The 23,437-nt window shown below is 38.8% G+C and overlaps 1 protein-coding gene across 1 annotated transcript in view; it reads left to right on the top strand.

Moving 5' to 3' along the window:
• The window catches only part of IQCH (IQ motif containing H), a 116,159-nt gene extending 96,500 nt beyond the window's left edge, over positions 1-19,659 (top strand). Inside the window, exons 17-21 of the mRNA XM_044980709.1 lie at positions 6,182-6,349; positions 12,126-12,251; positions 13,449-13,510; positions 14,802-14,910; positions 16,363-19,659. Of these exons, the coding sequence (XP_044836644.1) occupies positions 6,182-6,349; positions 12,126-12,251; positions 13,449-13,510; positions 14,802-14,910; positions 16,363-16,461 (564 nt within the window). The 3' untranslated portion in view covers positions 16,462-19,659. The remainder of the gene's footprint in view (positions 1-6,181; positions 6,350-12,125; positions 12,252-13,448; positions 13,511-14,801; positions 14,911-16,362) is intronic.
• Positions 19,660-23,437: the final 3,778 nt, after the last annotated feature.

The following is a 23,437-nucleotide window of genomic DNA, read 5'->3' as shown; positions in this document are numbered from 1 at the left end:
CCTATGGAATCCTCTTGGACTAGAATTCTTTAGGCTCAGATATAAAGGATTCTACTTCTTTTTCTTTTTTATTATAATTAATCCTAGGCTATTACGCCCAGGGGACACCTGCTAACTGCAGTGGGGTAAAGCATGTGCTTAGTATAAGGTTACAAGCTCTACTCGTTTCCATTTGAGGGTCTGTGTCTGTATATCACTGGTGAAAGGTGCCAGATGGATAGGCCTGCAAATGGATGTCCACGCCGCATCCCCAGAATAAGTCCACCATAGGCAGCTGCCCTGCTGCTCTCCCCGCGAGCCTCAATCTCACTTAATCCATAGCCTCACTGTCAAGACTACCAACAAGTTTACTTGTCCTTATCAATTACTGTGAATTTTGCAAAGGTCATATCTGACCAATGGGAACTGGAGGGAAACTTCCAGCTCATTTCATATAGGAATCTACCCACCTGCTGGATGGTGGCATCGGTTGGTTACTAATGATCTGGGCTGCATCTGAACTAGTAACATGAAAAATTGCACCCTATTATCAATCCCATGAAAACCAGGGGCAAGATTCTCAGTCCAGTCTGTCTCTCCTTCACGTTGCTTCAGCAGTGCACAGTGGACTGGAAGCTGAACTAAAGGGACTTTGGGGGATTTTACCTGTCATAGTATGAAGCCAACATAGATCGCTTACGCCACCGGCTCTCCCTTCTTTCCCCTACGTAGGAGGAGTTCCAGGACATGGCCAGAGTGCAGTGTGCTCTGGCAATCCTGCTCCCATAAAACTGTCCCTAGGGGAACATCCCAACTGGCATAAATTAGTGACCATTTGGCATCTCCAGCTTACAAGAGTGATGGTTCAGGCCCAGGATTAGAGGAGGTAAAAAGGTGGCTTGGAGCTATCATTGCCTTCCTCTCCCTGAACTCAGTGTTGTTGAGGACTGCGGCCTCCATTTTAAAAACTGGGTAATCTGCACCTTTAATGACAACCTTCTTAGCCCTGGAATGTAACGATGACTTAAACTCTCTGTAGGGGTTTGGCACCATTCTGTAGTAACACAAAACAATATCCCTGCTGTAGCATTCTGTAGAATGGTTAAAAAGAACCATGGTCAGAGCAGACACGCCAAACCTGCGGAAAAAAATGCAGAAATTGGGCTTGGTTTTGGCTTAATTGGCTTGTGAGTTGCTTGTTGGCTAGTTTGTGGCTCCTGGCAAGCAGAGGCAAGGGGGGGAGAGAGTCAGGGGTGCACAGCAGGCCCACCACAGTCCCAGACTGCACGCCGGGGGGATCTAGTCACATAGAGTGTTGGGGTTATTAGGGATTGGCTGGTTTTGACCTTGTTTTGAAACGGGATTAGCTTGATTTTTGGCTTATTGTGAAAGTCGGGGTGCTTATTTACTGCGTGAAAGTTGGCAACTGTGGGTTAGAGGTGATGGGTGTCATTCTCTGCTACATGCTGTAGGCTTTTAGAATCTAACTCTTGATTTAATCCATTAATTTTTATAGCACTTTTTCACAAGGCTAAAATCATCATAGGATGATAAAGCATGGAATGTAAGGAACGTTGATGGACAGTAACACCTCCAGCATTCAGCCCAGTCCTATGACCTCTGGGTATGGAGGCTGTCCTGCCCAAAGGCCTTCTATCACTAGCCTGCAATCTTATAGCCCTTCCCTGAGCAGAGAGCTGAGCTGGGCTGGGCTAACTTCTCTTTCACTGAGGACCCTGTAATTCCCCTGGGTCTGAGTGGTGAGTGCTTACCTTTTGGAGGGTCTGTTAGAGCCAGCGTTATATGAAGTGTGCCCAGGCTGAATTTGATGGGTCTTTTCTGTAGATCTAAACATAAATAAAAGTGGCCTACGCACACTTTACAGTTAAACTTACAGGAAAGTAGCTGCTGACAAAGCTTGTTTGATTGTATTACTTGTTACATAAAACATGTAACATCACGTTTTATGTTGTCTATTTGAATTTCTGTCATGTTTTAATAAATTTGTCATCTGCTAATGTCTGTTTCAAGATTGCTGCATTTCTTTGAGGGTTTATCTGTTGTTAAGTGGAAGGCCAGGTTCTTTACACATTGTCAGAACATGACTTTGACTGTCCAAAGCCACGTAATTATCCACTGATCAGGTACAACACGGGCAATGGCAGTGCAAATGTTGCTTACACTCCCTGCTTTTGTGTCTGAAGCCTGTCTTGGAGGGACCCCTTCTAGGGGTGAGGGATTAATTGACTCTCAGCTTTTGAGATCTTTCCCTCCTTCCCCTATGTTGAGGCTTCCAGCAAAGCTTTCACTTACTGCTGACATTGATTGTGGCTTTACTGCTGTGGCACCAGAAACTGGACGGAGATCATCAACTCATGTCACATGGGTCACTGAACAGGCATTGGATACTAATGACGGTTGGTCACTGCCATTTTGGGACAGACTTGAACCTATGAACTAAATAGTTTCCATAATCCTTGATCCTCTCACTCAAGCCATCCAGTTCTCACTCTCTTTGTAGAATACTTATTTTAGATTCTAAACCTAATTTTCACACACTTGCTATTATTGATTTATTACTAATACTTATGAAATGCATTTAATATGAATTCATCATGAACTACATGTGCTGTAAAAATGTAGCTCATTTGAAGGGTTATCACATGCTGAAATAGTCTAAATCTATTGTATTTTGAAAGCTCCTTCTCACCTCCATAGAAAGTGACTATGTAAGACTACATTCTTAGGGAAAATTAAGCATTGTAATTGGTGAAAGTTCCCTCTATTGTTAAGCAAAGCCAGCCATCAGCATCTGATTTGCATTTTATACCATGCAGCAGGAAATATTTAAGTTGACAAATAGCATATTTAATACAGCAACAGATACTTGGCAGTTAGTTATTAACAACTGTTACAGATGTGATTTATTTGCTGTTATGAAAAGGGCATTACTGTGTGAATACGATTCAGAAATTAGCTCCAGTTTAGCAAGAGGCCTTGGCTGCCTGACCTCTTAATATCCTTATAATGATGCCATTTACCACTCAAAGGCTTATTCAAGTCACTCACTCCTAGATTTGTTTTAAAGGAGTCCACTCTAGGGCAGACATTTTATGTATGTTAATGTATCTGATTGCAGGGTTAGGCACATGGATTTTTGGGGCTAGTCTAGACTAGAATTGCTACAACAGCGCAGTGTACCATGGAGCGCTGCTAGTGCAGAGAGCTTCTCCCGCCAACATAGCGCTGTCCACAGCGGTGCTTAGGTTGGTGTAACTTACGTCACTCGGGTGGCTTTTTCACACCCAAGTGACTTCAGTTATACGGAAGTAAGTGCTAATGCATATAAGCCCCAAATGTGAAAAATGTAAACGCAAAGTATGTACAGGCTTCTGTGAGTACAACAGGCTGGAGGAGAGGAGGATTCAAGGAGCTTCTTTGTGCTCCCCTTAGCGCAAGATGAAGCTAGTGCCACTGCTAGCAAAAGTCTCCTAAAAGTGGGTGGGAGGAGCTTTGCTTCTCCCCCTCCCCCCGACGCTCCGTACTAGCCACTAGAGCAAAGGGGATAGATGCTACACCCCCTTCAGGTGTGGCACAGTGCCCTCCCTCCCTGCCCGTGTGCTCCCCTTGCTCCAGGAGGCATAGTACAAGTGTCAGGCATGAAGCTTCCAAGAGCTATGGCTAGGACAGTGCACCTCTGTGGCATCCCAATGCGTGATGGCTCTTAAAGGCACAAGAGCCCCAAGTCTTCCTGAAAATACGGTTACATTTCAGTTTCCTTCAGTGCAAGTGTGTTGCTATTATCAGCTCTGTAGGACTTCATAGATGCTCCACAAGATACTTGTTCATACAGTTAATGGTGTGCAGGGAGGAAGAATGCTTAGGGCTCACACCTAGGACTTGGGAGACCTTGGTTCAAGTTCCCACTATGCCACAGACTTCCTCTATGACCATGAGCATGTATCTCTGGGACTCGGTTCCCCATCTGTAAAATGGGGGCTAACAGCACTGACCTACTTTGCAGAGGTGCTGTGAGGATAAATCCATTAAAGATCATGAGGGTGCTCCAAAAATACGGATGATGGCGGTGGCACACTTCAGGGTGCAATTCAGACCAGCAAGAGGACACTGCTTGTATCATTACCCTGAGTGCCCCAAAATGCTTCTGCTACTTGAGACTCCCAGCCTAGGCCACACACGCAGCCAGCATGCACACTATGTTTTGTAAACTGTACTGCTCTGATTCAACCACTTGGAATCCAACAACCTGCCAGCAGTTCTCACAGACACATTCTGTAGACTTGGTTAATATTAGCAGGTGACCCCAACGCACCCCCAGTCCCATAGTTTCCCACACACCTGTGCTCTGCAATGTCCAGCCCCCTCCTGAAATATTCAGAGGAATAAGATCCATTTGCTCCTTTAAAGAGACAAAACCCAACAGCTTGCCACATTAACTGAAGTTAACATTCACTTTAATCAAACACAGCACTGTGGGTTTAGATTAAAAGTAAAATAAGGTTATTAACAAAAGAAGATATACTTGAATTCACTTCAAATCCTAAGAAAGTTAGAAATGCTTACAAGCAAATAAAAGTGAAAATACCTATCTAAAACTCTAAAACTTAATCTCGCAAGATACAGCCTTGTTCAAGTTGTCTTTATCTCACCCCCAGTCTTCTTGCAAGGTGACTGATCCCCCATTTTGGTCAGGGTCTCCTCCAGAAACCCAAAGTGCTGTTTCCTTTGTCGTCTTAGGTGAAAGAGAGAACTTGGGGTTTTCTGCCCCTTTCTTTTATAGTCCAATGAACCTTTGAAATGATCCCTCAAAGTAAAGAGTTTATTCAAATGGGGAGGAAGGCAACATGGAGTCTGGTGGTAAAGGACACTCCATGCTCTTTCTTTCCCCCGCTGGGGTTTGCTAAAATGCAAATTGTTCTGTTTCCCACAGTCTCTTCCCCTTGTTAGCTTGATGGCCCTGTTTACTGCTTATATTTAAGGTGGTGTAAATCCACATTCCTTTGTTTAGGATAGATCTATTTAACACCTTTACCGAGGCAAGGCTGTCTGGTTGTGAACATGGGTAATAATATCGTGCGGGCGGAATTTATAACTTTACATATAATGTTGCTACACACATTTCACCATGATATTACTGACCAGAGAGTGAATAGTTTTCAAATGATACCTCACAAGGCATATTTAGTACAAAGATTATTACAATTGTGTGTGAATACAGGGTTGTTTAGGGTCATATCAATTCCTGTGGTAGATAGAGGCTAGTAACCAGACAGCTTATTTAACATTCCTTGTAAGTTGGACTTTTATCTCTAATAATATATAGGCTTAGACATAAAGAGCCAGAGTTTCAGAATTGAGATCAACTTGTGTCCTCACAACACTCACATTAGCATTTGTGTGCCAGTGGGTAGTTCAATGTGCAGTGAGCCAGTTTGTGCAGAGGCAAGGCTTTATGGGTGCACGTGTCACTCTCAGCCCTAACATTTTAGGGCCTGACTCTCTGCTCACAGTTACACAGATGTAAATCTAGAGAGTGACTCCATGGAAGTTAAATCTGCAAAAAAGTCAGTGTAAGGCAGAAGCAGGCCCCAAGTCACATAACTTGCTTACATACAAGACAAAGCAACTGCTGTTTACGATGCTGTATACTTCAGTAGGAATATGCATTGCTAAACACCATCACTAAAATCATGCAATGACTAATGCATATGTTATATACAAATAGCATTGCTTTCTATGTGAAACTGTCCCTTTCACTCACATCATCACTCTGCCCTTAAGGCCCTCGTGGTTACCATTTCAAAAAAACATTGTTGGGTTTTTGTGTAACTAGAGTGTTTTTTAACTGTACAAAATTTTTAGGGGAGAAAATCCCAGTTGTACATTTTAGCTCCATTTATGAGCTGCTCCACCGCATGAGCTCATCTACATCTACGTCCTTAATTCCTGCTAAAACCTTTGCAGTGAGTTTTGCTATTGTCTTGTAAGTCTTTTACTCAGCCTTTCAATATTCTCTGGTAGGCAGCTTTCTAAAATTATGTAAGAGTTTTGATTGTTCCAGTTTGGAAATGGTTTCTTTATCTCAGTCAAGTAAATGATGTACCAGCATTCATAAACCAGTGGAATCCCAGCTTCATTAAATAAACTTGGTGAATTTCACTTTTTTTTTTGGTTGTCTTAGGTGTGGGTAACAGACCTTGACCTTTGCTATAGTGACCAGCTGGCCTTTACTCAGCTCATGTTGTATGTGACAAATGGCAATCTGGATGGGTGCTCTAGCTGCTTTGAAGTACCACTTACATGGAAGAAAACAAAAAGTCACAGTGTTCAGAGTGAGGAGGCAGAAACTGTAAGTAATGTTTCATTTCCAACTAACATTGTTAAGTTACTTCGGGTATAAAAGGCTGTTCAGCACCTTCACATTCAGCAACACCAGTTAATTTGTGGATTCCAAGGTTTGGGGTTTCCTTTAGCATAACCAGCAGCTGCTGTACAGCACCAAAGGTTAATAACGGAGCAGCTACTTCTCTTGCATTTCAGGAAGGTTAAAAAAATGTGACATCACATTAGAAATGAAAAGAAAGTGATTGGCCATTTATGTTCATTCTGATTAGCCACATTTTTCACCCATCAGTATTGGTTCTATTTATGGCACTAATTAAATGATGAATACTCTGAAATAGTTCTCAAAGTTTTAAGTAATCTTGTGATATTTAATTCTTAAACTTTGTGAAACAAGATAACAAACAGGTGGTAAAAGGGGCACTGTAGGGAGAGCACCACGGTGTCACAAGAGCTAAAAGGAGGAAGGATAGTCATGGTCCTGTGGCTGAGGTCCAAGATTAGAAGTCAGAACCCCTGTGTTCTACTTCCTATGTAAACTTTGGGATGACACTTAACGGTTCTGTAAATTAAGCTTCCACATCTGCAAGATAGTGCTGATAATACTGCCCTACCCCATAAGGATGTTGTGAGGCTAAATAAGTCACAATTAGTAAAGTGCTTTGAGATCCTCATATGGATAGTGCTATTAAAGTGTAAACTATGGTTATTGAATTTAGTAAATTTAATAAACTGTTTGGCTTATCAGCCTTGAGATTGTCCTTATGATGGTGGCTCTCACCAGCAGAAGGACAGACAAGGTGAAACCCTCTGGAAAAATTAGGGTGAGTTAAGAGGCAGTGCCAGGAGAACAACTGCAGTGTTTAGGTGTTTTATTAGAAAACGCACAAACCGCTTTTTCTGTCTATAAAGGAGAGATGTTGTGCCATTCCAAAAAGTGCCAGAGAGTTGTAATTTAGAGGTTAATGAGATCCTGATCTATTGTTCTTGTCAAGCAACCACTTTAAGTTGGAGAGGAATGAATTAGTCCCAGTAGTACATGTTCTAGAAATGAAAAGTAATCAAGTAGCAACTTTTTGAATTAAAATTCTGTCACGATTAACATAAACTGTCACTCTATTCTTAATTTTTTCCTCTTCTTTATATCTTTGGCTCTTACCTCCTTAAAAGTTAACTAGAAAAAAAGTACTATCTTTGAAGATCTTTCTAAAAAAAAAAGAGAGAGAGAGAGACAAATGTTTTTACAGCACATGATCTGTAATGAATGATTAAGTAAAGCACTTTGTGTAAAATTATGATGTTAATAATGAATCTGTCCCCTTTATGTATTATATATTCCCAATGCTGCTAGGGCTGATATTGATAAAATGGAGCAACGACTGAGTTTGTGTGACGATTGTATTTTTAGAAATTCTTCTTTGAAAGAACAAATTTCCTAGATACTGCTGCTACTGTAATTATGTAGAAATCCAATCACTCATTATAGTTAGGATACATTATCTTCTAGACAGATGAGGCTAAATAAGCAACACATTAATAATTCATACTGCAGTTCATTATGCATGTGTATGCATGCTTTGTAGCTGAAATAAGCACCTCATCAACCTGATGCCAACCCTTAAACAATAGTTCTGTGTTATTGCAGCCACATTCAAGTTTACGCTTGTTAAACTGCTACTTGGATTATTTTATCAAGCATTCATTTATTTGTGGTCCCCTACTGCAGAGAACAGATTTTGGAAGCTCCTTCTTTAAGTTAATGACTTGAGCAATGGCTGTTATTAATTCTCAGAATATTATAAACATGATTAATTTTCAGGCAGAGATGTATTATATAAGGATTTCAACTATGTCAACTTAAATGCATCAATGTCAAAACAATATCATTTTGGGGAAAATACTGTAAATTACATGCTTCAAGATGCAGTATCCCCATTCAAAGATCTAAGAACCCAGTCCTGCAAACAACACCAGACTCAACCCCCAGTTCAGGAAAGTATCCTCAGTCAGGACAGGACTTAAGTATGTGCTCAAATGCTTTTCTGAATCTCAACCATAGTGTTATCTCTGTTGCTTTTTAAGGGCTACTCATAGGACTGTATGCACTATCCCTTCTAATAAGCCTTGGCAGGACACGGCCTATTTAGGCACCTAACTTCTGTTGATTTCAATGGGAGTTAGGCACCTAAATACCTTTGAGGATCTGGACCATAGTCACTTTAAACCTTGCCTAGAAAAATATTATTCATGAAAAATGGTATTTAAGGTTTTCTATATTTAGCATTAAGTATTTTTGTGATGATTCAGGTGTTTTAATGAAAGATGACTTAGAATTAATATTAACCATACATTTGTTCCACATTGTTTTTCATGTAGGGACTGATCCTGGAATAGCTGCACATTCAAAACTCCCCCTAACTGCAAGGCTGAATTGCACAGCAGAGGGCACGATGATTCTAGTATCAGGCCTCTAATGAGAACAAAGCTACAATGTGGCTATGATTTTAAAAACTCATTTGAATTACTGGCCCTAGTTTTGCTGTTCTCTGGCAGGAAAAGTCTATTGATTTCAAGTAGGAGCTATGGCTTTATAAGGACTACTAGATCAGGCCTACTCTGAAAAGGACAAGGGACTGGTTCTTCTCTCAGTAAGGCACAAAGCTTGGCAGTTAGATTTACATGTGGGCATGGAAGGGATGGTAAAGACATCCCCCACCCTTCCTTATAGAGCTACAGGTTTGTCTTCATTAGGTTTTAAAGGTGTGTTGTTAGGGCTGTCTCCAGGCTTCAGCTGAGCCCACTAGCATGTGCTAATGTAAATGCTGCCTCGTCTACACTTATGCAATGTGCTACTTACAACATGTGTTCTAACAACACCCCTTTAAATCCTCATAGTCCATCCCTTTGCGGTGATAATGTAATCTGAGCACAGGATTGGTAATCCAGGCTCTGACACTGTAGCTTTTGAAAGTAAGTTAAGCATCCTGTCCATTTCCCATTACACTCACTGGAAAGACTATCAGTGACTTCAAAGAGATTTGGGTCAGATCCCTTGTACTGGCTGAAACCTACAATGAAAAACAAATCAGTATGGGGTTTGAGCCTGAGAAATGTGTAATGATATTGATTGGGCAGCATGTATAAGCAGAACTCAGGTCCATTTTCAACACAGAGTTTGGGTGGACTGTAAAGGATATTTTAGAATATTATGTTCCATATTTGCTAAATCATTTAGATTCTGCCAACCTTATACCCAATGAATATCACCTCATTCTCATGAAATATGTCAACTAAATCTGTGGGATTATTTATGAGAGTAAGGTGCTACTTGATTAAGGGTGGAAGAATACACCTCTTGGTGTTGGTCACAATGCTTCTGTTATCCCTAACTGATTTGATTTTATCCAGCAGTTGCGTTCTCATCTCCATTTTCTATGTATTTAAAGTGATGCTATCAAATTTGTTAGCCCTAAAACTATACCTGCCTTGACAGTTGACCAATACTGAAGGACTTACAGTTACGATGCCATGTGTGTATTTTTTTCCCAAACGTATGCATCCTAGAGCAACGTTGTTCTTTGATCCCACTTCCCCTTTTTAACTACAATTCCTGTTTTCATTTCTGAATGGATATGATACCCTATTCCTTTGAGGCATAATAGAGAAGGCCAAGACTAATATATTTTCCCAAATTCAGAATACTCTCTTTTTGCTCTAAAGCTACTTGACCAGCAGAGTCATGTAGAGTGTATGGATTTCTGAGTGAGCACAGCATACAAGTGACGGCAGAATTAAAGCACTTCTCATCCAACGTGAACAATATATAAGTGGAGCAAATTCTGCTTTTTGGACGTGCTGTACTCAGGCGCCACTCACTTCAATGTAATGCTGTGCAAAAGGTTCACGTAGAGTCACAAAGCCACCTACAATCAAGTTGAATGTGGGGTTTTACTACAAACATTCAGTGGGCCTGAGTAATGTTGTTTGCACAGTGCTTGTGACTTAAAAGCTCAAATTACTTTACAGAATAGGTCCCCCAACTTCCATTGACTTCAGTGGTATAAATCAGTTCCACTCCATTGACTTTAGTAGAGCTATGTTGATTTGCACCAGGTGAGAATGTATCCCAGCGAGTGGAGCGTCTTGCAGGATCATACCCTGAAGGCCTGATTTTCAGTTACACTAAAGCCCCTTTATGCTGCTCTGGCCATAATGATGTAGAATGACCTTAGTGTGAATGGGTATCAGTCTTTAAAGCAGTTTAAATCATGAAGAGCTTTTGGTCATATGTGTAGGTAAACAAGGTTTGACTTGCAGCATTTCTAAAAATTCAGTTTCTAAAACCCCAAACTCCAAGCAAACAAGTTTCTAAAACCCCAAATTCTAAGCAAACAAGTGATTCATTGCCATCCACTGCAAACTGAACCCACAAAGCTCATCCATATCTATTTTAATGAGGAGATATATGTGCCCATCTCAGGGCAGAATTTCCCCCTTGGCTGTTGTAATTTTCTTAGTGTTGCAACTTAAGACAACAATAAGACTGGAATTATGATGTGACTTCATGGTAATTACCATGCAATAACATGCTCAGTAATCACAATGGTCTCCTACACACTGATAGTTCTGGCTTCTGCTTTTTTATGTGAGAACCCATGATGTGGCAGATATGATATTGACAGCTGGGATGGTGTTGAGCTGTCCTGTCTGAAACATGTTGACCGTTTTATTACTTCTTTGATGATTGTTGCTAAAGATACTGAAGAACCATGCTATCAGATTGAAGAGAGGTTGGTCATATCCTGCTTTGGGATGCTGTTACTCTAAAAGTAAACATATATTGATTGCAAGACCCTTAACTGTTTGCATCTTTCACACATCCGGTGCTCTGAATTTTGGTATTTGTTTTCTTCGTTTTGCTGTGTTTTACGGTGTCCAGATTCCTGAAAATGCAGAATGGTCCTTCAGACCTCAGCTCTTTGCCAGGGAAGAAGAATCTCTAGCTGGCTTTGCTCTGTCACATTGGCTTAAACTTTTTAGATTTGTAATACTCTGTAATAACAAAAACTATACTGCATTTTACGTGCTACACTATAAATACTCAATGGCCTCTGCATTTTCAAACACAAACTCTTAACAAATGCAGATTGGGGGTGAGGCATCAAGTTACGAGATTTACATAAAGAGAAAGCCAAATGTACATGCAAATGCAGTGGCTGGATGTGCAGACCTGGAGTGAGGCCAGCTGTAAATCTGGCTCCAGGGAATCTATATGCCATCCTCTGTTCATAGCTCACGAAACTCCATTGACTGTCACACTGGAATTTCCATTCATATCAATAGCAGTTGAGTATAAAATTTGAAAACAATACAGATTTGCACACAGTGTGAAGATTCTGCTCTCAGCTATAGCAGTGCAAATCTGGAGGGGCTCCACTGTAGTCAAAATCTGATAGAATGGTTCCATAGCGCTTCAGTCATCAGTGAAGTAATTGAAACATCTTCCGGTGATTTACAAAGAGCATTTCAGGGGAGTTACTCTAGATTTACATCAATATAGCTGAGAGTAGAATCTGCCCCACAGAAACCTACATTGCTTCTGAGTTATATGTTCAACTGATATTGATCTGAATGGGAATGCCACTGTGAATAGAAATGGAGTTACTCCACATTTACACCAGTATAACTAACATCAAAAGTCCTTTATATTTAAATAGCAAATTGTAGGTGCTTTATATAAAATGATATGAAATGAAGAATCATATGTTGTTGTTTTTTTCCAGCCGTCTCCAGTAAGCAGCCGCTGTGCAGTAATGAGCAGTCAGCTGAGGCACTCCAACCTTTCAGTAATTTACTATAGTGTTCTCCTCCAAATATGTAAGGCTCATGGCATTGGATTTGATGTCCAGGTATGGAAGGAGAAATATGTATAGAAAAGTGTAATAGTCACTCTGCCTAACTTCTGTCTGGCAACTATAACCCTCTGAAATCATACAGCACAATATCATGTGCAGGAGTTCTGTTATATCGGACAAAATTCACAATAAAATTGTCCAATTATCTTGTTTGTGCCATAAGGCAGACCTGGCAGTACTTTAACACACAACTCTTTTTTAACAGATTTCCTAAGACTATTGTATGAAAGCTAAATTACAAAGGGTTCTTTAGCAGGCCTCATATAAATTAGTCTGGTTTTGCAAAGGTTTCTTGTTTTCCTTTAGATTAAGTATATTTAGTTGACTCCTTAATAGGCGACTGTCCTGAGGATCTGTATGAGTGGGCTTAAAAGTGGGGGTGGTTCTGTGAAGAAGGAGATTGAGAGATGTCAGGTGATAACAGAGAACAGAAGGATGGATGGAGGATGAAGAGAAACAGACTTCACTGGAGAAGGAAGAGGTAGAGGATTGTGAATGGAGCAAGAGAAGAGAGCAATGAGATAGTAATAGTGGAACACTGAAAAAGAGGGGAAGAGATGGTATGTAGAGAGGGAATAATAAAAGGAAAGAGTATCTGGATCCTGGGGCAGAAGTCTTCCATGTGGTCACTCAGCAAAGACTTCATACTCTCCTACTCGCCTTTCATATCAGGAGACATTTCTCATGTTTCCAAATGATATGATAATGGGTGCTTAGCGCCTCTGAAAAATCAGACCCTGTGAGTTTTGCCACTGACTCCCTTGGAACAAGGTCTAGCCCAGAATGAATTAGAAGATATAATGAAGACTAAAAACATTTTCAATTTCTCTCAACGTTACAGAATGTAATGCTCTTATGGGCCTTCTTTATCTTGATGAATTAACAAAGTGTATACATAAAATATCTGTGACCATCCACCATTGTAGAAGGCACAAAATATTTGTTTCTGGACAGATTCTGAAATGTGTATATTTGCATTTACATCGAATTATTATATTGCATTCTCCAGTACAAATTACTTAGGTTACACGGAGTCATAATCCAGTACATATAGTTTAAAACTCCTTTCTTTGATGACATGATTTTGTACGTACCATCCTTGCACAATAGATGTTAGCATCTCTTATTGTAAGTATCAGTATGTACACTGTTTTAAGCAACAGTTAAAATAACTTTTTTTCAATGTAACAGGAAAAACAAGGAACAATTTTTATACTGTATGAAGATCGCAAGCGGTACAGATTGGGAATGATGTAAGTAGACAGTATAAGTTAAATAGCTAAGTAAGCAAGTGAACAGTTATTTGAGCTGAAGAAGATGAAAATACAAAGTATTACCATCATGGATTTTAATAGTCTTCCAGTAAATCAATACTTCTATCTGGCAATTCAGTGATTGTCACCCACTATTTAGTTGTGATGTGATGACTTCCAGTGAGACTGGCCTGTTGAAAGAGTTTGGTAAGTGGGTGTAAGGGTGATAGTGTAGTTTACACACCCAGGAGCTAGAAAAGGAGAATTAGCAAGAAACTCAACAAAAGGGAAGATGTAGAGGATCTAGGGTAAAATTTTCAAAAGTGACTTGGCACTTAGCAACTGTAGTCTCCTAAGTGGGACTTTGGCCCTTTTGAAAATTTAACCCCTAAATTAGTGTTGGTTCCACCCTAGTGAACCTTACACCTTTTTTCTACCCCTCTTAGAATCTTGGACTCACAATCACTTCCTAAGTATAACTCACACCACCTTACGCATCACTGCCTCCAGATCTGGTCTTATGAAATGAAGCTGACTCTCATCCAAAGTTTGCCCTTACTTACATCCTGTGGAATCTCTAACAGTTTCTGTTTGATATTTCTTTTCCCTCAGACAAGACTGCTAAATACATGTCAGGCAACCATTTTAATTTGGAAACTAAGTTCCAAAAGTGTAACCGTTTGGTTCAAGTTGTAACATTTTTTAAATAATTCATCCTGCATTTTACTGCACTGTGCTTAATGTGCATTGCAACTGACATGCGCTAAATGAGGCATATTCCCCCTCAATGAAATATGCTATCTTGAGACTCTGGATGTACTATCAAGAGATTAAAGCCCCAAAGACTAATACTAATATTTCTAAGTACAATGCAATAGTCTAAGTAGTACTGATGCAGTTTGAGTGTCTGTGTATCACAAAAGGAAGTGTTACGCATGAATTGTATTTGTGTATGCATGAAGTAGCAACAATTCTTTTAAACTAATTTAAATGTTAAAATATATGCTAAGGGCACTGTCCTAACTCAGTGGTAGCCTTGTGCTTGGAATAGCTGAACCTACTGCTCTCCTTTGCTAAGTTGATTAATAAATATTATTTATTACACAAATCCTTTCTGTTGACAAGTTAAAATGGAGCCTCATCTTTCAGATCTCCCTGAAGATTGCCACCTTGTGAGATTGAAAATACTCATTAAATTCCATCACCAGACAGGCACAAATGAGAGGCCGATTGTTTTTAAGCATGTGAAGGGAATCATTGGTAAACTCATTTGTTTGGATATCATTAACAGAACAATCGGAGAGGATCTCCAGGGGGTCCTCATGACCTTTGCTCACAATCTCTTCATCATCCATCAAGAAATATCAGCACCTAATATGCAAGGCGAGACCAATTTTAAGGTGAGGTGTTAATTAACTAACGATCCTGGTTAATTTCTGTACCAGGGCTGAAAATACCTCATGCTGTATTGTAAACAAGTGCTAAACCATTCCTTTTTCATTGTTAGCAGTACATATTTCACAGTGTGCAGGTCAATATAGCAAGTCTCCCAGTGAACCTGTTAGTTAAATTTAATAGTTTGAAACTTTTTCTTTGAAAACAAACATGCTTTAACTTGGAACCATTTGTAAACCAAATCCCCAAAGCTTCTGAGTTTCCAATGTAAGAGGCAAAGGAGGCCACGATGCTGCTTTAGGGAATTCTGTCACAATTGGCTCTTTTGTTTTTAAAGGAATACCATCAAGATAAAAATCTTAAATTAAAAAATGGAGTTCCCTGTTTTACTAATGACCACTTAAAATATTAATATCACATTTAAAACATCCAACTCATTTTTCACCACTCAATTGGTTTACTTTTTCCATGTCACCTTAAACATTGAAAGACTAGTACACTCTCATTTTTGTTTCCTTCACACTGCCTCTTCTGGGGGTACCCACTCCACACCTGAGCTCACCTTATTCATGGACTCAGAGCACCTGCAGAGCTCTGTGTCTGGCATTGGGCATTTCTACTCTGGGAATGTTCCACAGGGAACCCTTATGCACCAGCTTAGCTGGTGAAAAGAAATTATCAGGCAATAATGAATCCAGCCCTATGTCCAATACTGGATCAGGCCATAAGAAAGTACAAAGCGACTAGTTTATAGGGGAAACAACTGCTTATTATAAATGATGCTATCTTTTGATTCTAAAGAGTAGCATAACTTCAGCAAATGTTCTTTTGCTAACCCAGAGGCTCTCTAGCTCTACAGAAGATTTTAAAAACTTGAACTATAAACAGTTTCTTAAAAGGCAAGAAGAGAACCCTATATCGCAAATTTGTGTTGTAGTTGATATGGTGGGAATGTAAAACAGACTAAATCTTAACTCTAACTGTATTTTCTTGTGACGAGTAGTGTCAAATGGCATTTTTCGGGGAAAATATAATTACATTTTAACATGTAACACAATAAACTGAAAAAACTATTTTTCTGATCTGAGGGAGGGACTCAAAACCAAGTATTGAAGAAAAATGTAAAAGGAGATTTTAATTCATTTTATTTATAGTGAATTAATAATGATTTATATATGCATAATAAAACACAACTTAGTTAATTAGAATAACAAAATGTGTCTAGCTATATATTTTCATTTATCTCGGATTTATATGTATTTGTGTTTATTTTTAAATAAATACACCCTCAATCACACAGTAATAGTGGAAGATTCCATTGGTGCATTCTGTTAAATAACACAGGTTACTTTGGGGGTGGGGGAGATGGAGGAAATGTAACCAGCTGAAAACTTTGGGGGGACTTTATTCCAGTATAACATCCATTAAATAACTTGCACTCTTTCAATCTATTACAGATAGCAGTTCAAGATATTGAAGCAATTCTGGGAATAACAGCAGAGAACAAACTGAAATTTGAAGAAGAGGAATCCTCCAAAGATGCTCCCCAAGAATAGTTGACTGAAATTTTAAAACTTTTTCTTTAAGCCTCTAGGAAAAACTTTCTCATTCTCAGGAATGCAGGAAAGAAATAAGTTACATGTTTTGTTGTCCTTGTCTATTGATAATTGAATGAATATTAGCTTAGACTGGAAATTTTAATGATTATTGAGTGAGCTTAAATTATTAGTAAAATAGTAACTAAAATATCCCTGGTTGTGCAAAGGGAAATCTTGGTGAAGAACAGAGGAACAAAATAAATGTCCATTTTCTTATACCTGTCCGCCAACTTCGTATTATGAATACTGGAGTACAGCATGTATTTTTCAAACCTTATTTGTAGACTCATAGTTTTAAAAGTCAGAAGGCACCATAATGATCTTCTAGTCTGACCTGCATAGCGCAGACCATAGAATTTCATCAAATGGTTCCTGCATCAAGCCCATAACTTCTGACATGAACTAGAGCATCTCTTTTAGAAATTCACCCAGTCTTGATTTGAAGACTGCAAATGGAAAAGAATCCAGCACATCCCTAGATAAATTGGTCCAATGGGTAATGATCCTCACTGTTAAAAATCTGTGCCTTATTTCTAATCTAAATCTGTCTAGCTTCAGCTTCCAGCAGTGGGATCTTGTTATGCCCTGCTAAATTAAAGAGCACCCTACTATGAGAAAACTCTCCATGGAGATAGTTATAAACTGTGATCAAGTCACATCTTCTACATAAACTCAATAGACTGAGCTTCTTCAGTCTCCCACAGTTAGGCAGGTTCTCTGATCCTCAACTCTTTTTTGTACCTCTTTTCTGAACCTTTTCTAATTCATCAACATCCTTTTTAAAGTGTGGATACCAGATCCAAGCACAGTATTCTAGTAATGGTCTCGCTAATGCTCTATACAGTGGTCATACCACCTTCTTACCTGTATCACTGCTTATACATCCAAGGATCGTGTTTGCACTCTCGCCATCACATTACACTAGGAGCTTATGTTCAGCTGGTTATCTACCATGACCCCTAAATCCCTTTCAGAGTTATTGCTTTCCAAAATACAGTCCCGCATCCTGGAAGCATGACCTGTGTTCTTTGTTGCTAGACATGTGATCTTGCAGTTGGCTATATTGAAATGCATGTTGTTCAGGTGGGCCCAGTTTATCAAGAGATCCAGGTTGATCTGTAGCATTGACCTACCTATATTGTTGTTTAACACTCCACCAATTTTTGTATGAGCTGCAAACTTTACCAGCAGTGATTTTATATTTTCTTCCAGGTCATTGATAATTATACTGAATAGCATTGGTCCAAGAACAGATCCTTGTGGGATCCCACAAAAAAATCCCCATTGGATGATGATTCCCGATGTACAATTACATTTTTATATCAATCAGTTAGCTAGTTTTTAACCATTTTAATATGTTCTATGTTGATTTTGTAATAGTGCTAACTTTTTAATCAAAATTCTGTGATATTAAGTTAAATGCCATATAGCAATCTACGTACATTATATCAGCACAGTTACCTTTGTCAACCAAACTTGTAATCTTATCAATAAAAGATATCATGTTTATTTGACAATATCTATTTTCCATAAAACGATGTTGATTAGCATTAATTATGCTACCATCTTTTAATTCTTTATTGACTGGATCCCATATCAGCCCTTCAATGAGTTTGCCTGGGATCCATGTCAGGCTAACTGGCCAATAGTAACCCGTGTCATCACATTTAACCTTTTTAAATATCACCACATTCACTTTTTTTCAATCTTCTAGAATTCCTCAGCTTTCCAGATTTGTTAAAATATGTTTTCCTCTCTTCGTTTTTGAGGATTCTTCTGCTGCCCCTATTTGTAAATTGTGAAAAGAAGGTTTTGTACACTCAGAAATGGTTTGTGTAAGTAATTTAGATATAGATGGTAACATCGCTTTTTCTTTCCTATGTGTTTCTTAGCATCAGATTACTTGCCATTTGCTGTCTTCAGGGCTGGAGGGCAATGGAAAGGGGAAGACCTGTCTCCCCAACCAAGGCTGTATTATTTATCTTGCTGGCAGATTATGCTCTTGCTTTAAATTACAATATATTTCCTCCTGCAGATTGAATGTATTATCTCCTGAACATGCCAAGTCTCTACCATCCTACAGCTAAAAAATCTCCAGCAAATACCAAAGCCAGGGTTTTCCAGTCAGTAATGAAATTCACTATGGAACTACAGTGTACAGTGCCTTTCTTTTTCAAAGGTTTAACTGAAATACTCAAGTGCCATTCATGAGCCACCGATCTGTGAACTCAATGCGTAAACTTATGATCAGCCTCTGTATTCACCACAGTGGTTGAAGAAATAAAAATAGAAGTGAGAACCTTTATATGATATGTTGATTTATTCTTCAAATAAAATATAAATGTATATATTTTTAAATTGTTTGGGTCTTTTTGTCAGGTAGTCTCAATAATTCCTCAGTTTTGGATACACTAGTACCACAAGCAGGCTTTTCGACTGTGGAATTCAGCCAACAATCATCCTTTCTAGAAGCCTTTGTTTTGCTGCAGTTGGAAATGAGATCAGCAGGTTCCTTGCCTCTGTTAGATGCAATAGTGATCTTTTGCTTCCAAGAAGTCCATTGTCAAAAGACTTAACTAAACAACAGCATTATTTGCCTATCAATCCTTAAAACAAGGACAATGGATATATTCACTTTCTGTTCTCTCTCTGATGCTGAAGATAGTAAACTCCTAACTTCCTCCCCACTGCAACCAAGGTACATACTGTGTACTTCCTACTCTTAACAAGAGACACTTCCTAGATTTCTGACCTAACCCCATCTCTTCACTGGTCACTTCAAACAGTGCCAGGGGAGGGGGAGCCACTTCGCAGATGATATCAACCTGGAAATTAGGTAGTTTCCTAAGGCTTAAGAAGAATCAAGCCTTGATTCATGCCAGAACAACATAAGGTCTGAGAGGCTCATTAGTTCACTGGCACTCAGTAGACTGCAGTGTCCTAGGAGTAAATGAAACCCTCTGCCTCTTTATGTCTTTGTTCTGTTCTGACAAAAGAAAACTGTACCTGTTTTTGCTCAGCACAAGCGATCTGAAAGTTCCCATGGTGAGAGTTATTTCTCAGCATGTACAAAGTGTGAAATGTATTTGGAGGGAAAAGTTTTTAATTACTATTAGCACTTCTGAGCCTTGAGTTGATGGCAGGATTGAAATTGCTTTACAATCTCTCACATTCAACTCTCATGCTACTGGTGTAAAAAATGTCATTTTCTACTAATATGGCTGTTATAAACTAAAATGCCAATTTTCAATTTAAAAAAAATAAATTCCAAATATATTTCAGCATAATGTGTTCATGGTGCTTTTAATCCAGTGCTCATGCCACTACATTCTATCATCCTCTTGCTACAGGAAAATATGACCCCTTGAATAAAGATACCTTGCACATTGAATTTGTAGGGCCATGATGATCCAGATCTAGGGTGGCAGGAAAATATGGCATCTGGGATTAGGGGGCTCATGTCTGGACAGCTATCAGTGAGACCCTACCAAATTCACAGTCCATTTTGGTCAATTTCACAGTTCTAGGATTTTAAAAGTTGTAAATTTCATTATTTCAGCTACTTAAATCTGAAATTTCACAATGTTGTAATTAAAGGGGTCCTGAACCAAAAAGGAGTTGGGGGGGGTTGCAGTATAGCTACCCTTACTTCTGCACAGCTGCTGGCAGCGGCGCTGCCTTCAGAGCTGGGCAGCCGGAGAGCAGCAGCTGGAATACTGTGTCCAGTTCTGGTGTCCTATTAAGGATTTTGATAAATTTGAGAAGTTTCAGAGAAGAACCATGAAAATGATTAAAAGACTAGAAAACATGCTGTATAGTGAGACTCAAGGAGCTCAATCTATTTAGCTTAACAAGTAGAAGGTTAAGGGATGACTTGATTACAGTTTATTAGTACCTACATGGGGAACAAATATTAAATAATTGGCTCTTCTTTCTAACATGATTCAATGGCCACAAGTTGAAGCTAGACAAATTCAGACTGGAAATAAATCATAAAATTTTAACAGTGAGAGTAATTAAACATTGGAACAATTTAACAAGAGTCATGGTGGATTCTCCATCACTGACCATTTAAAAAGAGTGGATGTTTTTCTAAAAGATCTACTTTTTAGGAATGATTTTGGGAACATTCTATGGCCCGTGCTATTCAGTAGGTTAGACTAGATGAGCCCTTCTAAGTATGCCAATTATAAATGTTTTTCAAAAACTTAAATATTTTTAGTTGTATTAATGTTATTGTGAATGGGACCTCTGGCCGTAAGCACCAGCTAAATGGGACAATTCATGTGCTTACAGTTAGGCATATGGTTTACGTATTCTTACTTCAGTTCCTGCAAGATAATTTGGTATGAAATGTGAAGTACTTGAAATAATGGTACTGAATGGAATAACACTGGGAGCTTGCTTTTCATTTGATAAGATCTAATCCTCTTAACTATAATAAAATATTGGTGCCTCTTTTGGGGAATAATTGCGGTCTATTGATTAGGGTAGGAGACTGCGAGTCAGGACTTCAATATTTGAATGCTGTCTACAGACTTGTATAACCTGGAGTAGGTAATTTAAACTCTCTCCCTCAGACCGTAATTCTGCAATAACATACGCACATGCCTAGCTTTACATGCTGTGAGTAATACTATAACAATTCATGTGACAATTCATGGTGTGTAAAGTGAGTACGTGTGTAAGTCTATGTAGGATCAGGGCTTCCATTTCCTTAACTACAAAATGGGGATAATATGACACACATACTGAGGTTGTGAGACTTCAATAATATCTACAAGGCAGTTTTGATGCTTTGATTAAAAAAGGGTATAAAAGTGCAAGGAATTATTACCAAATGTCATCCTACTGTTTTGTGGGTATGCTCTAACATTTCTTCAGCAAGGCCTTCATAATGAAATACAGAAGTTTATTTTTCACTGTAATAATCTGACTCATGGTTGTGAACTTCTATTACATTTGGGGAAGGACTCTGGCTCTTACAGGTTTTAAACTGGTAGTTTCTGGGATTTTGTGTACATGATGAAATGACCAAAACAATAAATATGCTATTTCCAAAATTATAGGGGTTTTTTTTTTAAATCTTCTGCTATTTTACAGCAAGATCCAAAACAAATTACTACAAAATTACAGCCTGGTAACTCATGCACCAATTGACTCACTTTAACTATGGAATGTTTATAGTCTGGTGTCTTCCATCTTCACCCCAAAGACTCTTTGAGAAGTGGCATGTCACATTTCAAGAGGTGGTTTTGGAACAGCAATTATATAAAAGCACAGTGCACTCTAAAAAACAGAGACCTCAATATATAAAGCATAAACTGTCCAGCCAACATTTATTATGCAGCAGCACTGCTGTAAGAGTGGTTTGTTCTTTCTAAATGAATGATGTTCAGATGGATGCCCAAAAATACTCAACTTTTTATCATAAGCTCATCTTAAATACATATATACATACATACCAAGCCATGATCCTTTGCATTGGTGAACGGTCTGAGATGCTTTGCTGGTCTTATGAAAATGCAGATGTTTCTCTCCCTCCGTTTGTAGTATACAATGTGACCACATACATATGGATATCAATACATTCACTGGTTTAATGAGAGGCTACTCTTAAAAGGCTGTAGGATTATTTTGTTCATCTACAGGCATTTTTACAAGGAAGAGCAGATGCAAGCATTTAAATTAATGAGTGCAAAATATCTTGAAACTCCAAACTAATATAGTTTAAAAATTAGGAGCAATTATTTTTTAATACATTCAATAGATTTCAGTCTAGCATAAATTTAAAATGTGAACACCGACTGACCATGAACTGTAATAACACAAATAGTGCTGTTGGAGTATGATGCATTAGTCCAATCCTGCATTTCAATGAACCACAGCATCAGGTTCCACTTTCTTTTTATCCTGTCATTGTTGCTGCTAATAAAGAAAGATATTAAAGCAAACTATATGCTCTATTAATTATAGGAAGGTGAACTTGAGTCAAATTTGTTACTGACAATGATTAATAATTACTGGTTCTGCAACATAGTCATGTAGTGCATTACAGTAAATAAACATGGTACATTGTTGGATAGTAATTGATTAATTAGCACTTTCATACTACACAGCTCAATGGTCTAAGATTGCTGAGTTTGAGATATTGCTCATAATTATTAAAAGAAAATAAATCTGTTCCCATTTTTCAGTTTACCCTTCTGTACAGTCATTTTTTCTCAAACAGAATGTTTAATGGTTCAAAACCTTAGGTTTTGTTTAGATAAATCATATCACTGAATTTTTAGTTATGATTTTAAAATATTCAGCTTCCAAGAGCTTTAAAATATTCAACCCAATTTCAACTTCAGATGTTGCTGTCAAACTTCACTAAATAAAATCAGTGTATTTATATAATGTGGCCTAAATCAAATTTCTCCCTCACACTTAGGTTAATCTTTTTCATACTCCAGTTGCAACATGTGCCAAGAAATCATCGGGTGGCCTCTTGAATGTGTATACATGATAAAACATAACGATTAGTAGCTCGATCGGGCCATTCAGGGTTCTTTCTGATAGTTTTTGTAAATGAACATGATCAAAGCATTTTCTCAGTACTGGCTATTGATTTATCTGTCTTGAACAGGGAGGTGACAAAGGGCACAGAAGTGTGTCTAATTTCCATTTAGTTTCTGAAGTTATTTTTTGGCCGCTTCCTACAGCAGTATCCCACAACAGCTCCCGTCAGCAGCAGCACAGCTTGAATTTTCTGGAGTGGGATTTTTCATGCCCTCACCCTCCCACTTCCAGAGTTTCCAGCAGGGACCCCCACTTTCCCCACAAGGACTGTGCAGACTCAGGGCCTCTCCCAGGTGACCTAGCATTATCTCTCCCCCCAACATTCCCCAGGGACCCCAGGTGACCCCCACTTTCCCCACAAGGACTGTGC

Source organism: Mauremys mutica, chromosome 11 (assembly GCF_020497125.1).
Source record: "Mauremys mutica isolate MM-2020 ecotype Southern chromosome 11, ASM2049712v1, whole genome shotgun sequence".
In the NCBI taxonomy this organism is placed as follows: Eukaryota; Metazoa; Chordata; order Testudines; family Geoemydidae; genus Mauremys; species Mauremys mutica.
Note: the sequence above shows the minus strand (reverse complement) of the source record. Positions and strands in the feature narration are given on the sequence as shown.